Source organism: Takifugu rubripes, chromosome 14, assembly GCF_901000725.2.
Source record: "Takifugu rubripes chromosome 14, fTakRub1.2, whole genome shotgun sequence".
Lineage (NCBI taxonomy): Eukaryota > Metazoa > Chordata > Actinopteri > Tetraodontiformes > Tetraodontidae > Takifugu > Takifugu rubripes.
The window spans coordinates 12282129-12305378 of NC_042298.1; the positions used below are offsets into that span (position 1 = coordinate 12282129).

Below are 23250 nucleotides of genomic sequence, written 5' to 3' on the forward strand. Positions count from 1 at the left end.
ACTCAAAGTACCAGCGACACCTTTAGGTAACCCCCCACCGGTGCCCCGAAACAGAACTTTGATAGATTAGACCGCAGCTGCAGAAGTACAGCTGGCCCATGAAAACTTGGAGCAAGGTCATCAAAAACACCCAGGATAGGGAAAGTCATTTCAGGACTGGTAAGTAAGAAGTAGACACACACACACACACACACACACACACACACACACACACACACACACACACACACACAGGCGTGCAGGCATGCATATATTTATTAGTGGCTGTATCCTCAGAACTTCTCCTTCCTGTGCACCTGTAAAACTTATACCGACTTTTTTTTGTTCCTGTTTGATTCTCTTTGTTCTCCTCTCGTTCTGGCTTTAATCTAAAGTTGCTGCCTCACAGAAGTTTTCTCACGCCAACCCTTATCTCACCCCCCAAACATCGTATATGATACTCACTCGCTACCCCTCCGAAGCTAAATCTTGCAACAGATGCATCCAGATGGTACAGAAGAGTGTGAATATACTCTATGAATAATTCCCCTCCCTAAATTTATATCTAAAATGGACCAATCTTGGCCAATCTTTAGCTTCATGCTGTTTTTTTTTCACTAGTCCTTCCCTCATCCATTCCCCATTGTCTCACCATGTTATTGCCAAATACATTAACTCGATTTAATGCTGCCTGAACGACGGAACTGCAGAGGTATTTTAACTGCAGTCGGCCAACCGAGGAGAGCTGCAGAGGCGCTCGCTATAGCTGACCGGCCGACGCATCTCCTGTGTAATTCACCGTCTGCAGACTCGGACATTAATGTCCAATTATTGCCTCCAAAGAGGCAAAAGTGGGGAATAATAAAAGAGTCAAATGAAAGTTTTCCCGTTGAGTGTTCCCACGAGAAGCAAACAGACGATGGAAGGGAGGACGGGACAGACAGAGTCACAGAGTTCTCCTAATCAAATCCCCGTCCTGACATTTAAAATACACACTTTGACAAATGGTTTTCTGCTGAAAAACGGAATTTAATTGGAGCTATTGAATATCCCAAACTGATTACGTAACATGTTAAAATGTCAGAAGGATCTGGACTCCTGCTCTCTGCGTCTTTCTGTGACTCCCAGAGGACGCAAATATCTAAATCTGTGTTGGTATTAACATTAAGACAAGCTCTGCAAAGGGTAAGGAGATGTGTAACAGCACAGCCATGCAGGAAGTTAAAGGCCAGATGCACATCAGAGGGAAGGGAGGAGCGAATCTGGTTAAGATATTTACAACAATTGTCTCAATCATGTTGCTCGTATATCAGGAGGCTGACGGAAAAAAGGTTTTTCACCACCCTTGGACTGACACTGATGACCCTTCCAGGAACAATGACTCTCACTCATGCTCGCATGAAACGCCGCGTTATATAAGCAGAACCTTCTATAAAAACTGCCTCCTTAGCCTGGCAACTAGATTCACAAACTACGCACCAATTCATATTTATAGCAGTTTTCTCCTTTTATAAATGCTCTGCACTCATATTCAAGTCTTCGTCCTCTCAGCGTTCAACACTAAAGGTGCGAGGGTAAAGGCTGATATTCTGTACCAGCGTCTCACTTCACTCCCTCAAGTATTGCTACAGATACTCTTGACCCCCGAACGTCTCCTATGGGGCAACTTTGCTGGCAGAAGTCAAACTGTGATTGCGTTGGGCAGTTCCCAGGTGTGAATGTGTTAAGCTGCTACGGAAAACTGAAACTGGGGGTCCTGGAATAACGAGTCGCCCCGAACGGGACGTCAACCTTCCTCTGTGAGCCCGTATCTCAAAACAAATGTTTTAAATGTTGGCGTGCCCATTATTACACAGAATTAACTATCTTTAATCTTCATTTTCAGCCTTTTTTTAATAGCGTGTCATGAAAACACAAAACTTTGCACTTTAATCCTACTTTCTGGGGATGCTTTTATTAGGGTTGAGAGCCTAAAATGTTGATAACAATTAACCCACATCAGCACAAAGACATTTCTGTCACTGAAACTGTTGTTATTGTTTTGCGAATGATAAGAATTTTCACCTGAAGTGGTCTTCGTGTCCCGGCTGAATGTGGCAGGTCCCCCCATTGGAGCAGGGCAAACTAATGCAGGCGTTGATTGGGATTTCACAGTTCTGACCCTGCAGGAGAGACGAGGACAAAGCAAAATTAAAGGAATGAATAATTAAATAGGTTCGAAACTTCAGAGATCATTTTACTCTGCAAACACAGACACTGATGCCATCAAATCTTTGGTTCCGTGAGAGGCAATTTCAAGCTGGAAACAATGGACACACACCTTCAGACAGGATTTTCTAGGGTGTTTGGTTACTATGACTCTAATGTGGATTGTTTCCTTCAGATTGCAAATTAAATGAGGTGACATCCAGCTGGTACACCGTTACACATCTTTGGAGCTCCGGATACCGCTAGTTGGGCTGATTATGACACAAATGGCGGGGGTGATTTTACTTTGACATTCTAATTAGGAAAAATGTCAAACAATGGAATGATAATCTTAAACTCTGACATTGTCAAAGTTGGCCCTGTATGCTATAATTATAGATGTTTTTGCAGTTCTGCTCATGAAACACAATCATATTTTACTGCCCATTTTCTAATCTGTTGTTAGAAAATTAGCATTTGGCATTTTGCAGTTGTAGTAGCCCTTTCCTGGAGGCTGGACTGAGAGAGAAAGAGAGAAAGAAATCAGTTTGGGATGGTTAGTCTGAAAATACAAGGATGTCTTAACTAACCACTTTACTATCCTGCTGAATTTTCACAATTGTTCTTTCTCCAGCTAAAACCCAATTATCAGCTAACAAATGCATATTCATACGTGTATTAGGGGCACAGCCGACAGCTGGTTCATTTCTCCTCAACAGAACCTTTTTTTCTCTAAAAATGCACATTTCAAAACTGATTAAGTCCTGCAGTTTGGTTTCTAACCACCAGCCCTTCAGAAGCCAACTCAGCCACTTCCTGAGCAGGTTTTCTTTTCACTCATCTCTCACACCATCCTCTTTATTTTCCTTTTCACTATAGCCATTTGTTGTTTTTTTTCACTTCCTAATACACACTCATTTTCAATATCCTTTCATCCCATTTGTTTCCCTTTTCTCCTCCAGTTTATGTTTCCAGTCTTTTACTCTGCGCAGATGTTTTAATTGAAAGCAAGATCAAGGCTTTTGTTCTACTGTAACAGACCGAAGGTTAAGTACACACGAGTGGGTGTTGTAACACATGCACGCACACACTGCAGCAACTCCCACAAACATTTGAACCTACTGAACCGCTCCGCAAACTGCTCGGTGGATCCACGGTTTGTCTCTGCTGGTAGATTTGCGCTTGATGTTGAGCTCTTCATCATTATTGCGACATCTGTCTTAATCGGTCAATACTGCTGGTGCAACTAGCTGCAACCAGCGTTTCTATATTGATTTACACGTAGATACTTTATGAATGCAGGGCGGAAACCAAGCCAGAAACACCACATGCATATGCACGGCTAGCTATCTATAGGTCACATGTCACCTCTGCAGGAAATTTGGCAGGAAGATGAGATAATCACCTTGAATCCATATGGACAAATGCAGTGGTAGGATCCAGTAGCATCTGAGACACAGGTGCCGTTGTTCTGGCACGGTGTTCCCAGGCACGGTGCACACTTGGACATTAGACTGATGTCTGCTGGACCTGAACAAGGCAGAGGAAAAACGGTTGATGAACACAAGGAGAATGATGGAAAGTTGCTCGCACGGACTGCAAAGAGGGGATTTGAACAGTCCACGCACGTTTTAGGGCTAAAAGCAGCCGTGCTGAAGGCTCAGTATTCAATTTTCAAAGGTATAAAATGTTACACTTTCATTCCTAGAATAAGAATTCCTGATATGCAAGAACCTGCTGCTTTAAAATGTTTCTCTTATTGATATCATTCTTCAATAGTCCTGTGTAGGAAGATGGTAAAGTAGCGAGATGTAAAGGAGATGTGTAAGTAAAAGGCGATGTCTAATGAGGCTCATCTCTCCAGCAGCATCGGCACCATTAACATAGACAACAGGAGGAATGTGCAGCAGAATCAGTGATTTTTTTTGTTTTATAGTGATCACTGATGTGTCTACTTTAATTCACTATCAGTGCAACAAAACCCCATAAATCTACAAAAATAAAAAGTCTGGGTGGATTCAGTGGTTTCCTAGACAACGGCCAGACAGGGGAAGAATACATTTATGCTGTCAAAGTGTCAAAGTTTGTGATTTAAAGGGAAATTAAACCAGACAATGCACAAAATAACACTATCAAAACCACGATGGAGCACTCAAATTTACAGCCGTCTTGATACTGTAGCCACTGACAAGCAATTTATTTGAATATGCAATGACTGGCAGCTCTTCTCTCCTCAAATACTAGTCTGAAGACTGCATAAAATCATCAGAGGGAGGTTCTGTAGAAGTGACTCCCTGTCAGAGTAATTGATTTTGGCATTGTAATATTGCCACACATTGTTTTAAACACCTTCCTCTTCACTAATCTGACAGAATCCAGGGATTATGTCATTCACTGGCTCTGAAACTGCCTTGTTATAAATTCTCTGCAGAAATACTTGGACGCCCTGGAACAGGGAGCAGGACAAAGAGGAGAATGTGCACCTTTACACAGGAATTTGTTGAGTGGCGTTGTGAGCAGAAGTCTGTCAGCCATGTCAGGAGGTCCAGTGCAGCGAGCGATGCCTAAGAAACCAGGAAATTATAAAGATTTGCATGTCGGGATCTGAAAACCAACTCGGAGGTGGTGTTTCCTTTCTTACCGGGCTCCTTAAAGCCGGCTTTGACCCACTGAGAGAGCCAGCGCATTTCACAGTTACAGTAGAGGGGGTTGGCGCCGAGAGCCCTGGAGAGACACACAAGTGTTGGGAGTGTGATTGGCAGCATCTAAGAGAGTCTCACACACACTGATAGACAGAACGCCTGGATAGGAGGGTGCTCACAGGTGGGACAGAGACGTGAGGTGGTTGAAAGCTCCTTCTGGGATGGTTGAAAGGTCATTACCATGAAGGGTCCTGGAGGGTAAAGAGAGACAGAGCCGGTAAACAATATGAATATTAAATGGTTGTTAAACACCAAAGTGGCCTTGTTGTAAATTAGGAGGTCACTTTCTGACCTACAGTCAAGATTAATATGCAGTAAATTGATGTGAGAGGTTCTTTACCATCCACTTTTCTTCAGTAAGAGGAACAAACATTTTTACCCCTCAATTTAGTCCATTTATTACTGCGAGCACTTTCATTCTCACATGATTCATACTGCCACTGTTAACAGATTTAATTTTAGGACCGAACAAAAGAAAGTTTTATTTGCACATAAATTAGAAAGTACATTGAATTAATTTCTCAAAAAACAGAAAAAAAAAACCATAAATGAAACCGTATGTTTGTATCCATCACATCAGAAGTAAACTCTAAAACTGTTTAAATGCTAAATTATTTAAACTATTTGTGGTTCCCCAGCTGAAGAAATGCCATCATATTCACCCATATTGGAAAATAAATAAAATATTCATGGAAAAATAGTGCAAAATAAACAGAAAGCTTATTTTCATTGTTCTGCAATAAAGTCTGTCCTGATGCTGGAATTGAAAATATGAACTGACCAGTGCACGCGTGTGCATGTTTGTGTGTGCACATGTGTGTGTGTGTGTGTGTGGGCAGTGATGTGATGTATACAGCGTGGAAATGTGCCTTTCTGTTTTGTGCCTTTGGGTTTTCATGCAAGGTCTGTGTGTCTGTATGTGCGTCTAGAACTTTTGTCCCCGGGTCTGAAAGATTGTGTGTGTGTGTGTCTTTGTGTACACTCCTTTGTGTATTGTCTGGTGGATATGAGTTCACATTCCATTAAACCGAGGGCTGTAACAGGGGACAGATATCAAAGTGCCACTGGAAAAGTGTGTGTGGTTTGTTTCCTATTGAGGCTAGTGTGAACTGGGGTGCACGAGAGTGTACAAATGTGTGCTGCAACTTTACTTTTGTGTGCATCATTGACCGAGTGTGTTTGTGTGTCTATATTTGGTGGTCTAACAGCCCCTGCAAAGGACTGGCCCAGAGGGGGTTGTGGGTAATGAGGAAGTGACAGTGATGACTGCCTGGCAACCAGTTGCTATGCAAGAGGAGAGGGGGATCAGTCCCCATAGCAATATCAAATAAATGAAAGGAGGAAAGGAAGAGAAAAAAGCAAACTTTTCCAAGGTGAAATGCAGCAAAGAAAAAAGAAGAAGTGAATTTTCTGTGCGTATAACGTTGGATATTCCAGATATTCTACACTTGAACTTTAGATCAAGAGAATATGGGAAAGGACACACCAAAAAGTGTGATGGGAGCAGCCAACATCAAAGTTGTAATTTGCTGGATATTTTGGATAATTTGACACATCTGCATTAAAAAAAAGCTGACGTTCTGTTATGAGCTGAGTCTTTCAGTTCCGATATTCCAATATATAAATATATACAGTCGAGCTTGTGCGGCTACGATAGCTTGACTGGACCACATGATTAGTCACCCAAATATTCAAGCAGGGAGGAAGGTCAACTTGGAAAATCCAACTCAACCAAGTGGTCAAAACCCCTTCAATAAATTAGCATCTGGCCTTTTCCACTTCAGAACAAACAGTTAATAAAACAGTTGTTTAATAGTAACTTGTAAAGGCTTGAAAGTGAGCTGACAGAGCATAAACTTATACACCTCAATGTACAGTTCTTGCTTCTTTTGTAATGCACTTATGCTGATTTCATTCACATCCAGGGCTCCTCCTCGGGTTCTGAACTGCAATTTGTATTATTTAATATAATCTTATATATGCACAGCCTGACAAATAATCCTGATTTCAGGGATAATCAGTCCAGTTTACCAACGTTTAGTCAGGCCAATAAATGGCTCGTTTTATTCAAATGCACTCAGTCAGACTTTTATGGAAACATATGGAAAAGTGATCCGATTCCAGGGGTGACAGGATGGGAGAGGCATCCTTCTGTTACAAGGTAAGGAGACGTGAAGGGTGACTATGGCTCTGCTGTGATGAAATGTTCAGACTTCCTGGACTTCCTGAAGCGTTAACCTTTCACGCCAGCGAGCCAGGCCAGGAATTTAAATCCCAAAATGAATCAATGCAACGGTGCTGAACGAGAACAGAATGTAAAATCAATGACAATAACATGGGAACAAATGAAACAGATCAGCATCGTGAATCGGCCCGACTGTGATTATGCTACATCGGCGAATCGCTGATTAAAAAGTCAAAACTACAGGCAGTCAGGAGCAAAAAGTTTCCATCAAATTTAGGCCATTTTAGCTGGAACCCGTGTGAATCTTCGGGCCGGAGCTCGCAGCTCTGCTCCGTTGTGAGTGTGCAGCATATCTGCATGTGTTTGTGTGTCTGGATGCTCGTATCTGCGGAGCCAGACTGCAATATCGCGCGTGCGATCGCGTGGGCTTGTGAGACAGAGGGTGGACAGCCAGATGGATGAGTGAGAGAAACAGAGGCTGAAGGTCGATTTGTCAAACACAACACTGGGCGGAGGAACAGGGAGAGGGGAAGAGATAGAGGAGAGGATGAATGGATGAGACTGAAAGGAGCAAACAGGGGCAGCTAACAGCTCATAGCCGTGTTGATGTTCTTTGGACCTCAGAATCGACACCAAAGTGGTCGCGATCGAAAGAAACCCCCCCCCCCCCCAAACAACTGGTTTAAAATGACAGTTGTGACACAGAGAGAATGATTAAACCTTGATTTAGCTCAGAACTTTAACTAGCAGAGGGCAGCCTATGAATATTGGATCTGCTGCAGCTTTCTGGAGATGAAGCGTGTTACTCACAGCAGGCGAAGTGCCTTGAGCCCGTCAAAGGCGTGAACCGGAATGCAGCGAATCTGGTTGTAACTCAAGATGCTGGAAAACAGAAAACCGATGTTTAGTGTTATTTCCATCAATAGCCTTTAACTCATTTTTCTATTCACCAGTCAGGCTATATTTTAAAAGACTTCATAAAACTAGGGGCCACTCGAGAGAGAGAGAGATCGTGAGATGATCAGTGGCGCGCACTGAATTGCCTAAAATCTAGGCCAACCAAGAGAAAAAGCTATTACAAATCTGCCAGAAGCACTTGTAGTTTTTCAAATAAACAAGTTATATAAATTTTTGCAAGAGATAATGATGAAAATTGATTAGATGAGTGGAATAAAACTGAGAGCGATTAAAAAAAACACAACTATTGTGTTTTCAAATCAGTTTAATTCTGATAATTCATGTTGAGGCTGGCCTTCATCACATTAAATAAACATGCAATGCTACTCAAAAAGATATCCCAAAGGAATTTAAACCTAATGGGCACAGGAAGCATGCAAGAAAGTGAGCATTGATAATGTGTTGCATTACTGAGGATGGGGAAGTAAAAATCTAGGAGAGAAAGGAGCAACTTACAGCGTTGCCAGTTGGGTCATGTTGCTGAAAGTGAAGGGAGCCAGAGTGCTGATGCTGTTGTTGCTCAGGTCTCTGCGTACATACAACCATACGGTAAATGCACAGACATGCACAACTTGATCCATCGCTACATGTAAGCCGTCCAAACAAGGACGCTGTGCAGGGCTTCTGCTCAAGGTTACGTGGGTGGTACGTACACCAGTGACAGCTGCTTCAGGCCCGAGAGCTCCTTGGGCACAGATGTCAGCATATTCCCCTCCAAGTAACTGCAAAGCACAGAACTTTGTCACTCCGGGTGTGTTAGACAAACATACTGGGTGAAAAACAGCTTTGGTTTACTAATTTACCATGCCCTCCAGATTAGAGCTACGAGTAATCTCCCTTGTTTTTGTTCTAGTCTGTAGATTTACCCAGATGGCCGATCCACATGGGATGTGCCGCGCTTTTAAATTCCAACATACAATATTCACTTTCTGATCTTTATTCTGTAAATATGAGAGTCAAGCTGGCTAAAACACGCCCACATGCATATCGTCACACATCTCCGCTCCTCTCGCTCCTTCTCGGGTCATAACTAGGTCAGGCGGACAGTATGATGGAGGGTCTTCTCCGGCCTGATCAATACCTAATCACTGCTATTGATCCCCGCAGAGCATAGCTATTTCACAGCACCGGGGGTTTCTGCGTGTGCGCGTAATCTTTCATTTTCCCCTCCGAGTGAATTTGTTCATGCTTCCTTTTCATTTTCTGTTGATATTGCTCATCACTGTGTCTAATCTCTCGACAGTTTGACTCTCAGTAATTCCGTTTTAGGAACTGTAACACTTGATCCTGACTGCAGTTGCTTCATTGTGCATTAAACGCCTGGTTTTCTTGCATGCGTTCCTCACAGCTCTGTGGTGTCCTTGGGAATGCCCTTGGGCAGAGAATGCAGCCCTCTGTTGCTGCATCGCACCACGCTGTCTGAGCATGTGCAGGCGTCAGGGCAACCAGATGCAGGAAGACAACCATTATCCTCCATGCCTAAAAGTGGGAAGATAGAGAGAAAGGGGGAGAATTAAAGGGGGAGGAAGGACAAGAAAATGAAGAGAATGAGACGGCTTAGGGCAAAAAGGAGAGGAAGAGGGATGGATGGAGATGGCCAATGAGCACATAGGCAGATCCACCCCGCACTCCGCCAAATCAAGTTAGCTTTGACTATTTACAGCTAACAGATGTCAACATAATGCTCAAAACTTACAGCCTATGTATAAGTGTATGTTAAGATTGGACCCTTGACACTCTTTTCCCACAAACACATCGAACAAGTTGGTAGATCACAGCTGCTGCTGCTTCCATTTCCTTTACCGACTGGCACACGTGGTTATTACCTTGTGATGCTCTCGTATGGAAACGTCCCAGATGCACAACAATCTGAGCTAACGTCATCATGAAGGATAATGACGGCCGAGCAGCGAGCCAAACATTATAGTGTAGCACTGTGTAGAGGCAGCAGAGGAGTTTAAATGCTCATCTTTGCTGCATTTGGTGCTCTTTTATCAGATGTAATTGAGTGTAATAGTGCACCCACTCAGGTTTGTTAAACGGTTATCTCCCTTCTCTTCTCTTGTTTTAACTTTGTAGTTTTCTAATTGGGCTAATGTCTGGAAGAAACGGGAGCTCATGAGCTGCTCCTTATCTGCTGTGCAGCTCAAAGAGGTAACTAACGTCTAAATGTGCACTAAATATGTCCACATAAATTTGGTTTACTCCTCTTCAAGTTGCCTCTGACACCTTAACTGCAATGTGCTGAACAAAAAAATAGCTCCAATTTATGGACCTTGGTTGCGTACCCAGGTGGCTGTTTATGTTGTGATTGTTTACATTCATAAAAATGGTTTAAGAAATGGACTTAAAGCATAGATCCAGAAAAAAAAAAACATACGGTCAACAATTGAACTCAACTAGACTGCGGCACTGAAAGGTCCCTGATGTGCACATAAATGGAAAAAAATGGGAAAAAAGAGGTTTTAGAGTCAAAGTCTGGGTTTAAATCCAATTGAGATGCTGTGGCATGACCTTAAAAAGATTATTCATGCTGAAAAACCCTCCAGCGCGGCTGAATTAAAACACTTCTGCAAAGAGGACTGGGTCAAAATTCCTTCACAGTGATGTGAAAGAGCCGCTGCCAGCTATTACAAATGCCTGATTACAGCTGTTGCTGCCAAGGGTGACACTAGCAGTTATTAGGTTTCGGGGGCAATTACTTTTTTTCGAGGGTGATATAGGTTTGGAATAACTCTTTACCTTCGGTGAATGGATCCTGATCAGTCAGGCTTAAAGGTTCTTTGATGATTTGAAACATGTAAGTTTCACCAAAAACACAAGAAATCCACAGGACACAAACTGAGCAGGTGTATGTGGAGTGTAAATATCAAAACCTGATAAGGTCTTGCTTGAGTTACTTGAGCCAAATGGTTGCAGCACAGTTACAGGAAATGAGAAAATTTTAATGAGCTCTGGAGAGAAGCAAAGACTTGGAAGGAGCGAAAAAAGAGATTATCGGAAGGCGTTTAAATTGTAACAGGGGAAAAGAAAGATGTAATAGAGAGCTGAGCCAGACCGAACTTTGTCTGCAGCGTCACATTTGGCAGCCAAGCTGACAGCACTAAGTTGCCATAGCGGCAGCAGCGGTCGTGGTGATGGCTACGTCATTTGAGAAACCGCGCAGTGATGTCATCTGCGGCTGCTGTTTGACACTTGCAGATCATCCCGTCCTCACCAGACCCTGGTGAGGACGTGAATGTGTGTGACCTAAGACTGAGACGATGGGAGTTTTGGGATGGAGGTGTCTGGGATGCCTGCGAAAAAATTTGACAGGAGAAGCCGCGGAGCTGGATAGGCTGACTGGAGTCACGTCAGGTTTGAACCAAAACGCTTGATGTGGAGTGGCTAAAGATTTAGTTCTAATCTCAGTAAAACTTGGGTAAAGACATCCCACTTCACCTAAAACCCTGCTGGAAAAAACAGAAGGGCTATTCCTCTATATGTGGATGATGACATCATATATGATATTATGCATTCCTAAAAAATTGTATTTGACTATGAAAATTTAAAAAAAAAATCCTGGATATTTATGCTTTTTAGTCGTATTTTTAGAGGGTGAAATAGCAACGTTTTGCTGAATAACAGCCACGTGAGGGTCACCGTCACATGTGAAGTCTGGGGTAGCCACGTCCTGGATGGGGATCTCCTTCAGGAAGGCTGGCTTCTGACAGCGAGGGTTTCCACTGACCACCCGGGTCTTCTTCAGCCACTGACCCAGCCAGGCCAGGTGGCAGTCGCACACATACGGGTTGGACAGCAGGTTACTGTGAAAGACCGACACACAAGTCAAATGAGCTCTACGGCAACACAGTTAAGAGATGAACACAGACTTAGAACTTTCTTTGCTTTCACTTTTCAATCATTTTAAACATGCAAACTTCTGTTTACTGAACAATTTTATGAATGTCTTTGTTCTGATAAAAGCACATGCATGCTCTACAGCCCGCTCTATTTTGGCTTAGAAGCCTGCATAATTATGTGGATATTAGGAAAGTCAAGAAGAAGTGGCGAGAGAGAAAACAAAAAATAAAGGTTATCAGCGGTTTTTATTCATCTGACAGAATACACAAGAGATGGTGAGCGGGAGGAAGTGAAGGTGGCTTAGAAAAGGTGTGAAAGAGAGAAAAGGTTATCTGGACAGTGATTTTTGTTGATCAGTTCTCATTGCATCGGGCTTCTTTTGTGGCGCCACTCATATAATATTTATGAGCGGCATGTCAACAGAGTGCTGTGGGAGGAGGCGCTGGCAGCTCAAAGACCTGTGGTGGGTTCAAATATGCTGCCACATGCAGGGCAGGGCCGGCTGTTAGGGGATCCATTTTCTGTTGGAGCCCATTTTGGTATCCATATTAAAGATTGGTACATTGCAAAACAAGGGCTTCTTTTACTAAAAGAAACCAAAAATCACAGTTATTTCTGATTCCTGTGGAACGATTACACATCAACGGTGACTCAGCCAATCTGGAGGCTCACCGTTGTTGTTTAGGAGCTGCATTTCACTGGACTCATAAAGCTGAAGTTTGCTGTTTGTGCTGCAATATTAATGGTTTGCTGCTATAGATAGGGACACGTTATTTCCTCATTTCCTTGTAATGGGTTGACCTCACCACTTTATCCAGGCTGAAGCTAAATCCCTTCCTTCCTTTTCAGTGTGTTAATCTTTTAATTAAAAGGACAAACTCTGTTGGGGAAACGATGCATTAAAATTGAGACAGATGCTAAAAACAGTAGGGGTGAGGGAGGCTGAAAGAGGTGGAGGGAAAAAAAGGGAGGGAAGCTGACGAGCTGAACAGATGAGGCACTAGAACAAAGTGTTTTGTGCAGTGCAAAAAAAAAAAGGAGTGAAAAGCGAGCGATGAAAGTCTAGTTTAACAGAGATCTTTGTGAAGCTCATCTCCTGCTCCAGGTAAACTCTTTAGTGTTAATGTCCAAATGGAGCTGGAATGCTGCAGGGCCCCATCACCGCATCGGTTCTGCACTCATTAGAATGCGTCTGCTCTGCACGGGCGCCGTGCACGTCGCTTCCCTCCTCATCATCACTGCAACTGCCACACCTGCACCAAAACCTTAGAGCTAATGAAACCTTAGAGCTAATGAAAACACAGCCCGTAATCTCCTGGATTCTTCATCCGAGAATTCGCATGGTGGCTGCAGCAGGTGTGGATGGAAACAAGTCTGCAGTCTCATGTGTGTGTCCGTACGTGCGCGTGTGTGCGCGTGTGGTTGGGTGGGCAGATGCTGGGATATATTTAGCTTTGATAACAAATGTCCTGGGATGCAGACCCATCTAGTCACTAATGATGGTGAGCATCTGCGAAGAGAAGAGTCCAGAAACGAACACGTGCGCAAGGCAGTGTGTGTGTGTGTGTGTGTGTGTGTGTGTCCATGCACGCGCATGTGTGTGTTTTTGATGGATAATTCATGGAGCAGGAGGAGAGAAGAAAATTAGCAGAGCAACAGAGGCAGAGAAAGAGACAAAAAACACAGAAATTTAGCCAGATTTCAAAATGAAGATAAGTAGAAATAACAAAGAGAGCAAAGAAAATAATGCTTGAGAAGTAACAACAACAACAACAACAACAACAATGATAATAATGCCAATTATTAATAATAACAAATGCAGTCAGATACAACTCACATGGTGGACAAGGAGTGCAAGGTGGAAAAGGCTCCTGGGGCGATGCTGGAGATTCTGTTGTCATACAGTGACAGCAGACGCACAGAACTGAGACCCGTAAAAGTGCTGTTGTCGATGCAGCTGATCTGGTTGCTCCGCAGCATTCTGGAAGAACACAATCCATTTATTTATCTTCTTCATCTTAATTCACTAAAGCATGTTTACAACCCCATTCTGAAACCAGTCCCTTCAGCTTCTATAAAGAACTTCCCAGAAGTTTAACTTTAAAATACTAAAGCGAGTGGGGAGGGACGTACAGCCACTTGTAATTACGGATGAAAGGTAAGACAGAGCAGGGGAAATTCAAACCAGACCCCTGCAGGGCAGCTATGACACAGACTTCAATATGACATTAGCTTTTTGACATGCAGTCATGTGAGACCACGCTAACCGAGTTAGTTAACATCAGCCATCTCTGGGACAGGATAACCTAGTTAGCAGGGCTATTACTGGGATGGGGAGCCCCTTAACATGATACAGAGACAGGCATGATACCATTAGAGAGTCAATAGACAGCATAAATATACATGATAGCATTAGCTAGTCATTACTGAGCATGTACAGGCAACATTAGCTCAGGATTTTGAACTCTATCCTGTAACCCTTAATTGGATGCCAGCCTTATACACAGCGGGTTGCCAAATTAGAGGGAGATCAATATAGTTTCATTAGCTGAAGTTTCAGGATGCTTCACTCGGCTGTCATTCCTTTTTCTCCGGAAAAGTTAAAGGTAACAGCGAGGGCTCATAAAACCATTGTTTCATATTTAAAAGCAAGCCCTTTCTTTAAAACCAATTGTTTTGTTTTTTGGTTTTTTTCAGCTTACATAGGCAGAAAAAATGACAAACTTACAGCGTTTTCAGGCCGCTCAGGCCTCTGAACATGCGTCCCTGCAGTCCAGTTAACTTGTTCCCCGTCAACAGCAGCTCCAAAACTCCACTCGCTCCATCAAACGCACCCTCGCGGATGTCCCTCAGCTTATTGTTGCTCAGGTTGCTGCAGGCCGAACACACACACGCACATTAAGACGGTGTTGCACGTTCACCAGCAGATCTTCATTATGCATATGCTTCAGTGTAGAGCTGAGGGCAACATGGGCTGCACAAGTTTGGCTTTAATGTGCAAAAAAAGCACTTCAAACTGGCTATTTTTAATCCAAAACCCCTCTGTAGTGTCTTCACTCAACAGCTTGCAACTATTATGGTAACATTAGACACACACACTCCCACATAAATAACATTTAATAACATAAGTGGTCCCACACACAAAGAAAAGTTCACTGTCCATCGTCCTTGGAAACAAAAACATGAAGCCATAGATTCAGATGACAGCTAGCAGCTTTCAATCCTTGTTTTTTTTTTTTTTTTTGACTTCTCTTATCAACTTTATGGCAGTCGAGAGGAAAAGAGCAGAAAACAGACAGAAAACGTGAGGGGGGGGGGGGGGGGGGGGGGGGGGGGGACACGTGTGCAAAATTTCTGTGGTCGTTCAGCATCACATGAGGAGAGTAAATGAAGAGATGACGAGATAACGAAGAGGTGAAGAACAGAGAGGGAAAATGGAAATGAACGCTGCCCAATCTGCAGTTTATTGTTAGTGACACTGCTAGATGGTTAGCAATTTCCTCTCCAATAAATCAACTTCCGCTTTCTGCTCACGCACACACACACACACACACACACACACACACACGCACGCACACACACACACACACACACACAAATGTACGCACTCACTCACACACAGATAAGGACTGACTGTAAATCTGCAGCGAAAGCTCATCTTCTATTTCAATTTATTTAATATTACTTTCCTCCATACCTCCCACATGCACTTCCCCACTTCCTTCCTCTCCACATTGCTCATTTTCCTGTTCTCCTTGATTCTTCAGCAATTGGCGTTTTCCCTTTATTTTCCTTCATAATTGTGTCATTTCCTTCCAAAGCAGAGCTCTAAATAGTCGCCCGTTCAATCTGTTCTCATTTCATCTCATGGGTGCTGCCTTCACTGTCACTAATGTGTAGAACATAGAATAATTGTCCAAGAGTAATACCCCATTTGACATGAAGTGAAGCACCCCCTTTGCCACAAACACATCACACTCCCAATCATCTCTTCATTAGAATGCGTGAAAGAAAAAAGGTATACATACATTTTCCTGAGGTTAGGCAACTTCTTAAAGAGCCCCGTAGCCTCCAGGACAACAATCTCGTTGTCATTTAACCTCCTGCAGGGAGAAAGATAAAGGAAAAATGACATTATATATTTTTCATGGAGCACACTGCTTGCAGGGCAATATAAGTAAGTGGGGGACTAATGACCACGGGGAGGTTAAATGGCCTGTCGTGTTTGTGCTGCATGTTTTCGGCTGTGTGAGGTGCTGCACCACAAAATCAGAAGAGGGATAAAGAAAGGGGGAAGGAGATGGATAAATCTCTTGGATGTGATCATCAATACCCTCACCGCCCTAAGCCAAGTGAAAACAGCTTGAAAGATAGTGAGCTTAACATCTGCTTTATAGAGGTAATTTGTACTAAGAGGATGCTGCTAAAATGGTGCGTTTTGTCTGTGTGTGTGTGTGTGTGAGAGAAGGATAGATGGAGTGAAGGAGGTAAAGGTTCAGCCGGAGGAGCACTCTCTGTTTCGAAATGCAAGAGAAGACCAAAGAAATCTGCTGGGTTGAAGGTTCCGAGCCCCTTTGCCTCTGTGGGCTCCCGGAAAACTCTTCTTTGTTTATGTGCAATATAACTGAATTGAAAGGTTATTCATTTCTCAGGTCTCAATTGTTATTTCTGACACAGGAAGTGGTTTATGGAGGACAAATCCAGTAGTCCCCTTTCATATTTACTGAACATCCTCTAGTCTTTCTGTCACAGAGAGGAGAGGCCTTCAGCTCAGACGCTGATTTAGCCTGATAAAGGAGGCTATGCAGGTGACAACCGGTGCTCCTGGCTTCCAACAGACTGGTAGTGTTCTGCTGGGAGGGCTGGGAGATGGCCTCAAAGAACGGGAGACACTCTGTGCTGCCATCTAACCAACCATAAAGGACGGAATTTATATATTTGACAGGACGCACTGTGGGAAAAGAGACAGGAGGAAGGCCAGAAGGGCCGATGGTAGGAAGGTTCTCAGAGAAACAGAGGCGCCCAGAGAGGGAGCAGCGTTCTGAAGGACAGCCGTGTTATGACTGACTAACTGCAACTGTCCAGAAGCTATTCTTCATTAACAGGACCGTGATGTTCTCCAAGAAATGTTCCGTATGATAAACTTTGTCACTTGCTAGTTTCCTTTTTCCTCTGAGTGAAAATGGTTTTGTATGAAGTGAAGCTGCTGAAAATAAGAAAGAAAAGGAAGGAATTGATTCTTTATGGTGACACAATTTGCCGCAATTTAGAATAAATTATTTTAAAAAATGATTAAAATGGAAGCCAAGTGAATCGTTAACAGCTGCTTGACACCTACACATAAGATCCTGTTATAATATTATCATAATAGGGTGTGTGTGTCTGTGTATGTCTGTGTGTGTCTGTGTGAGTGTATCCCAGCTAGAAAAGATTGTTGAAAAGGCGTCTTTGTGTGGGAGCTGAACATGAAAATGGCTTTTATGATATTCCTCTGTTAGTGGTGAAAGGCTGGTGTAAATCAGCTTTCATTTGTGCCTGTGTGTGTGTGTGTGTGTGTTTGCCAAAGAGAGAGATTACATTTTGTATGCTTTCTTTAAGCTCGATCTCTCACTTCATGCAATGGTTGTTGGGTTATAAATACAGAAAAGCAGCTGACTCACAGGTCGGTGGTGTGTTCAGGGACGTGTGGAGGAACACGGGTCAGTTTGAGATTGGAGCAGTCGACCACTGTGCCTTCGCAGCGACATTTTTCTGGACAAACCAGATCCTGGAAGCACTCCCCGTTCAGGCGACTGCGATAGTCCTCTTGACCTGGGAGGAAAGAGTGGGCAAGAACAAAAAAGAGAGTGCAGAAGTGGAGGAATAAGAGGGAAAAACCAAAGGTTGGCAGAGGGAAGGAAGTGAAATAGCAGAAAAACAAAAGGTTCTTGTCACCCACCCTGTGTCATAAATACACCCCAAAAATCCTTCAACCAATATTAAACCAGAAAAATAGGATGTAGCATTTTCCCCTAAAATACAGGAAGGCAGAAAAGGATTTATACTGAAAACATTTCTTCATTGGGGGACGTAAGAGAAGTAAAGCGTGATTTTGTAAAGTTCAGCCATGCTAGCTCACTGAAGCGCTGCCATTGGTCCATTCGATAGCTGAGACTGACACGTAGGTGGGAGACAGAGTGGGTTAGAGTCATTCCCAGATGTAGTCGCTCGGGGGGTCACCCCTTTGTAAAGTGCCTGGAGACAACGCTGACTATAGCAGCTGCTACATGGATAAAGGTCTTGGTAGATTTAACCAGGAACTCAAAACAAGTGCAGAGGATTGAATATGGGAATAAGCCATTCAACTCTGGTGGTTCAGAACATTTGTGGGTGCGCGTACATCCTAATGCGTAACAATGCTCCTAATGCTCACTCTAAATTGTATTAAATTAACAGTCTGCTAGAAATAAAGCTTTAATATTTGATAACTGCTGATCATCCTAGATGAAAATGGCTGATAACCCTTATAATCACACAAAATCAGATATTTAGACGCATATGAGACATACAAAATGGAAATAAAAATGCATTACTTTGCCCTTAAATCTGTTTCTGTCCCGGGATGTGTGACTGGCTGGGAGGGGCAGGTGGGTGTGTGCTCAGCGGTCCCTGGCGCTTGACGGAACCATGTGATGTCACAATAGGCGGGGCCACATGGTTAGATCAAGCACAAGAGACAGCCGCGCGAGCCAATCAGAATGCAGGTCCACACAGGAAGAAGACGGGGCAACAGAGAGCCGCACCAATCAGGATGGGAGTGGGGTGGGGTGGGGTGGGGGGGGTTAGGGGTGGGGAGGAGGAGCAGGGGCAGGTTCCAAATGAGGGGGGGAGGAGAGGCGACAGACAGCTGCAGATCCACATAGAAAAGGAACGGGACCAGACAACTGTCCAGCAACAGCAAAAAAAAAAAAAAATGTCCACAGCGGTCCAGAGAGGAAGAGGAGATGCAAGGAGAGGCCACAGACAGGAGGGGCTGAAGCAGAGAGGAGCGCCACGGCTGGGGTTAGGAGCGCCGCTGAGCTGGGACAGTGTGCTAACCTCAAACTCGTACGCCATGGCAACAGATACGCGTCGATGGTCGTAAAAAAAAAGCCCAAAACCGTTAGACTGGAGCAAATGATCCACATTCTGCTGTCATGATCATGTTGAGACTCATCCCTTCTGACAAATCCACAGTTACAGACATAAATAGGAATAATGTTTGATTAAGAAACCAACACGGAGAGGATGGAGAGAGGGACCGGGTGCTAACGTTCTAATGTCACATACGCGGTCACACACTGATTCATTTGCTGACACAAGTGGGCAATCAAAGCCAAAGCTTGGTCCCTGCTGAGGCAATTTTGTGGTGCTGCAGTATACAGAGCTGCTTTGTCTTGTAAACAGTGAGACACCGGTGGATTAAATTAAAGGTAATAACGTTCTCCCAACACTGCCATCAAGAGAAGCAGACTGGGAGCTTGTTGCTGTTAAACAAATGTAATATTTTTATCATGGTTTCGGTGTGGATTGTGAGCTTTTTCCCCACGCATGTCTTACCTGTGCACCTGAACTTCTTGCCTTTCACCTGGCTGATGCGTTTATTAGCCAGCCGCCTGGGGTGGCTGCAGCGGGCGCCGCTGGTCTCTATCGGGTTGTCAAACAGGTAGTCGGCCAGCCACTTCAGGTGACAGTCACACATAAAGGGATTCTGGGCCAGGTGGCTGGGAGAGAGCCGGAGAGTCAGCAGAGAGAAGTAGATCACGAGAACGGACAATGGGAACCACAAATATGGATGACTTCATGTAACTGATATCTGATACAGCTGTCATCTGGGTGACTTTAACCGTATGTTGGAGCTCTAGTTTATCCTTTTTTTTCAGATTTCAAATGAACAAACTCCCTTTCGCTCACAGAGTCTTGATGGAGCGCAGCGGCGCGAAGAGCCCCTTGCTAATGGTTTGCAGTTTGTTGTCGTACAGCGACAGCAGGTTGAGGTTCTGCAGGTCTTGGAAGGTGTTGACTCTCAGACAGTTGATTTTGTTGGCATTTAGCAGCCTGGAACATAAAGATTGAGGATTTGTTAGTCACCCCACCTGTTTAACTGTCTTGGTTTTATTATCTGTGCGAGCTGCAGAAAACAAAGATAAACACATCTGATGACGTTTATTTTGCAAAAGCATCGCTCCCTTTTCAGCCTCTCACACGGTCCTCGTTATATATTTAGATATGTATAATAACATATTTTTGCTACATTATTACAGAGACTTTTTTAAAATTTCTGTTGATGTGTTGATGATTTGTATCATGGAAATGATGAACATAAAAATAATTAGAGTTTGGAATTAAGATGACCTAAAGGTGTCTTCCCCCCACTCAATGTTGTTCTGCTGGCCACATCATCCTCATAAATACACATGCTGTCATACTCTGACATGTACACAGCAGCATTAACAGCCAGATGCACACACACACACACACACACACACACACACGCACGCACACACACACACGCACACACTGTGACATAGCCACACCTCATTAGGCAGCTCACAGGGGGAACTAATTAGAAGAAAATGCACCACTAAATCAGAGCAGCGGGGAGAATATAATATAAACAACAGACCAGCAACTGTACAAAACAATAAACACATCTTTTTCATGGACAGTTGACATTTAGTTTGATTAACCAGTGAAAGCAAATATATAGAATTAATCACCACTGTGGAAGAATAACAACATATTGGAGTTTCACCAGTCAGAGGTGAAAGTTTCTGCAGTCTCGTTTGTGGGATTGACCAATGAGGTGGTAGACATAAATATTTAAAAAGTCCTTCAGTACTGTGATTTATTTATTGATTTACAGAAATCCCAGTGCACAGGAACATGGATGATCACATTACAGGAACACTCATTCATGTATAAACATATATAAAATATTCAGAGCATCATGGGACGGTCTGGGGAAAACTGTATCAGAGGTTCCTAAATATTAATGATGCCATATTACATCTTGACATTAAAACACAAAGATATCTGGCTTCCCGGAAGCTCTTCTCCAACCTTTATTGTATTTCCATCTCAATCCAATCTATCCACTAATTCACCCCCAGTCGCTCTGCCCGACTTTGCGCCATGCATCCTAATGATTCACCTGCGTATGTAAAATGTATTTGTGGATTAGGTTCACTCATCCTTATTCACTTCGCTTTGCTTCACTTCCCTTTACGACGGAAAAGCCGGGAACATTTGCTGTTTCTGCAGTGGACTGCGGCATTTACGGGGGACCATGTGCCGCCATCCAAACTAATGCAACCATTAGAGGAGAAAGAATTTTTACTGCATGCAGAACTACTGCAGCAGGGTGGGCCCATGCACCCACTTATTGTACGTACTAAATGTTTGGGGAACTGTGGGAGATTGCAGCTTTTATTACAGAACACCAATTTATCTCATGTTAATCATTTAAGAAAGATTTAGCGTACACAACAGCACAGCAGATGGAGGGTTAATGCAGAGGATTTTTATGAGCTGCTACTGTGCTATAGCAATGATTACCAAGCCATGCCCCTCCCCATAAAATTACCCCCGTACTGTATATTGAAGCAATAAGACCCGGAATGTGATCATCATACCGTAATGAATTTCTGCAGCCAAGTCACCAAACCATAATCATCCATTCTGCTTATCCAGCCTCAGAATGAAGCAAATGGGAAAATGAAGAGATGTCGTCAGTGTCTGAGGAGATCTTGCGTTTATCGCTGAAGACCATCGAGCGCTTCACATATATTTCCACACAACCCATTTGTAGCACTGCTGTTATACTGGTGTTATACTGGTATTATACTGGTATTATACTGGTGTTATACTGGTGTTATACTGGTGTTATACTGGTATTATACTGGTGTTATACTGGTGTTATACTGCTGTGGAGCGACTGGGCGAATTATGGTGCTGCAGAGCCAGAAAAACACCAGCGGTCCCTCAGTTGTGTATCTGTCCTTTAAATATTGGGGTTTTTTTCTTTGTAATTCCAGGGCTTTCCATGGGGACCCCCCTCACCCCCCCCCCCCCCCCCCCCCCCCCACACACACACACACAGACATACACAGAAAGGAAGGCATAATACGAAAAAACCTCACACAGACAGTACTTACAGTAGCTGCAGGGAAACCAGTCCATCAAATAATCCCTTGGGCAGCTCTGTGATCTTGTTACCATAGAGCACCCTGTACAGGGAAGACAAAACAATATACGGTAATATGGGCCACAGAGTTTAACAGGCTGTTCACACACACTAAGACATACACAGTCCGAACCCTGCCCTAAAGCAAGATGAGATCTGCTGTAGCCACAAATACTGGCATTGACTGACACATCTGTCTTTTAGGCTGGTTATTCTGGAAATTGCCACAGAGCGAAGGAGCTGTTTGCTGACGGATTCGGTCAATATTCTTCCAAAGCTTGTCTGCTAATTACAAATGTTCATGTGATTGGTTTTAATAACAGCAAAGTGACTGTTTTGGGTGTGGCTGCCTTGTTTTTGCTAACATTGTGGAATGGAGACCAATTCTTTAAATACTTTTGATAGCAGCAGCAATAAAACATGTTGTCAGCATAATGAAGTTTCAGTGGCAAAGAGATTCCAGGTATTTGCCCTCATGTCAAGTTACAAAAAAGAAAAAAATATATCATTAAATTGAGTAAAAGAATCGGGTTAAAATATTTATTGCATCCGGATGTCAAAACTGATATAATGTTATATATATACAGCTCCACCTGCAGCGTAAAGCATTTAATCCACTTGGGCAAATTCATAATTTGCGACCCTGCACCTCGCCTGGCCTCTGCGGCAGGAGTCACCTCCCGGTGACAGTCCTGTTTGGCTGAATCGGTTACAATTGCTTTCCGTCATTTTCAACGCCCAGCAGAGTTCACCTTGTCTGCTCCATGTTGTCTGTCTGTCTGTTTCATTTTCATGCTCTAGATTGATTCAAATTAAACTGTCCTTCATGTTGTTATCGCGCTCACCCTCGGCGCTTGTGGAGAATTATAGGCACACGTGCAAATCCAAACACCCAGCATGTACACACACGGCACGGTGTTGCGCTACAGCTGTCAACATCAACAGAGGCAACACTGCCATTTGTTAAATGCCTGCAAAGCCAATTACTTCCCAGCTCATGCATTTGTGTGTGTGTTTGTGTGTTCTTGTCGTACTTACAGTGAGGTGAGTGAGCGAAGGCCATTGAAAGCATCTGCAGCAATGTCAGAAATCTGGTTCTTACTCAAATCACTGGGGACAAGAGACAAAGGGTAGTTAAGTAGAATGATCAGGTAATGACTCTGTGCTAGACGCAGCAAACAGATTATCATAAA

At 43.5% G+C, this 23250-nt stretch overlaps 1 protein-coding gene and 1 non-coding gene across 4 annotated transcripts in view; both read right to left on the reverse strand.

Moving 5' to 3' along the window:
* Positions 1 to 23250, reverse strand: part of slit3 (slit homolog 3 (Drosophila)) — a 157912-nt gene that overhangs the window by 14070 nt on the left and 120592 nt on the right. For all 3 annotated transcript variants that reach the window (XM_011610926.2, XM_029847082.1, XM_029847083.1), the window contains 18 exons: positions 23096 to 23167; positions 22029 to 22100; positions 19786 to 19929; positions 19432 to 19595; positions 17514 to 17664; positions 15882 to 15956; positions 14582 to 14725; positions 13691 to 13834; positions 11653 to 11816; positions 9357 to 9489; positions 8664 to 8732; positions 8467 to 8538; positions 7864 to 7935; positions 4988 to 5059; positions 4808 to 4890; positions 4650 to 4730; positions 3572 to 3696; positions 2044 to 2141 (listed from right to left, as the gene is read on the reverse strand). In XM_011610926.2, the coding sequence (XP_011609228.2) occupies positions 2044 to 2141; positions 3572 to 3696; positions 4650 to 4730; positions 4808 to 4890; positions 4988 to 5059; positions 7864 to 7935; positions 8467 to 8538; positions 8664 to 8732; positions 9357 to 9489; positions 11653 to 11816; positions 13691 to 13834; positions 14582 to 14725; positions 15882 to 15956; positions 17514 to 17664; positions 19432 to 19595; positions 19786 to 19929; positions 22029 to 22100; positions 23096 to 23167 (1935 nt within the window). The remainder of the gene's footprint in view (positions 1 to 2043; positions 2142 to 3571; positions 3697 to 4649; positions 4731 to 4807; positions 4891 to 4987; positions 5060 to 7863; positions 7936 to 8466; positions 8539 to 8663; positions 8733 to 9356; positions 9490 to 11652; positions 11817 to 13690; positions 13835 to 14581; positions 14726 to 15881; positions 15957 to 17513; positions 17665 to 19431; positions 19596 to 19785; positions 19930 to 22028; positions 22101 to 23095; positions 23168 to 23250) is intronic.
* On the reverse strand, positions 18493 to 18575 carry mir218a-1 (microRNA mir-218a-1). The gene has a single exon (NR_105330.1). It is a non-coding gene; the product is annotated as a microRNA mir-218a-1 (primary transcript).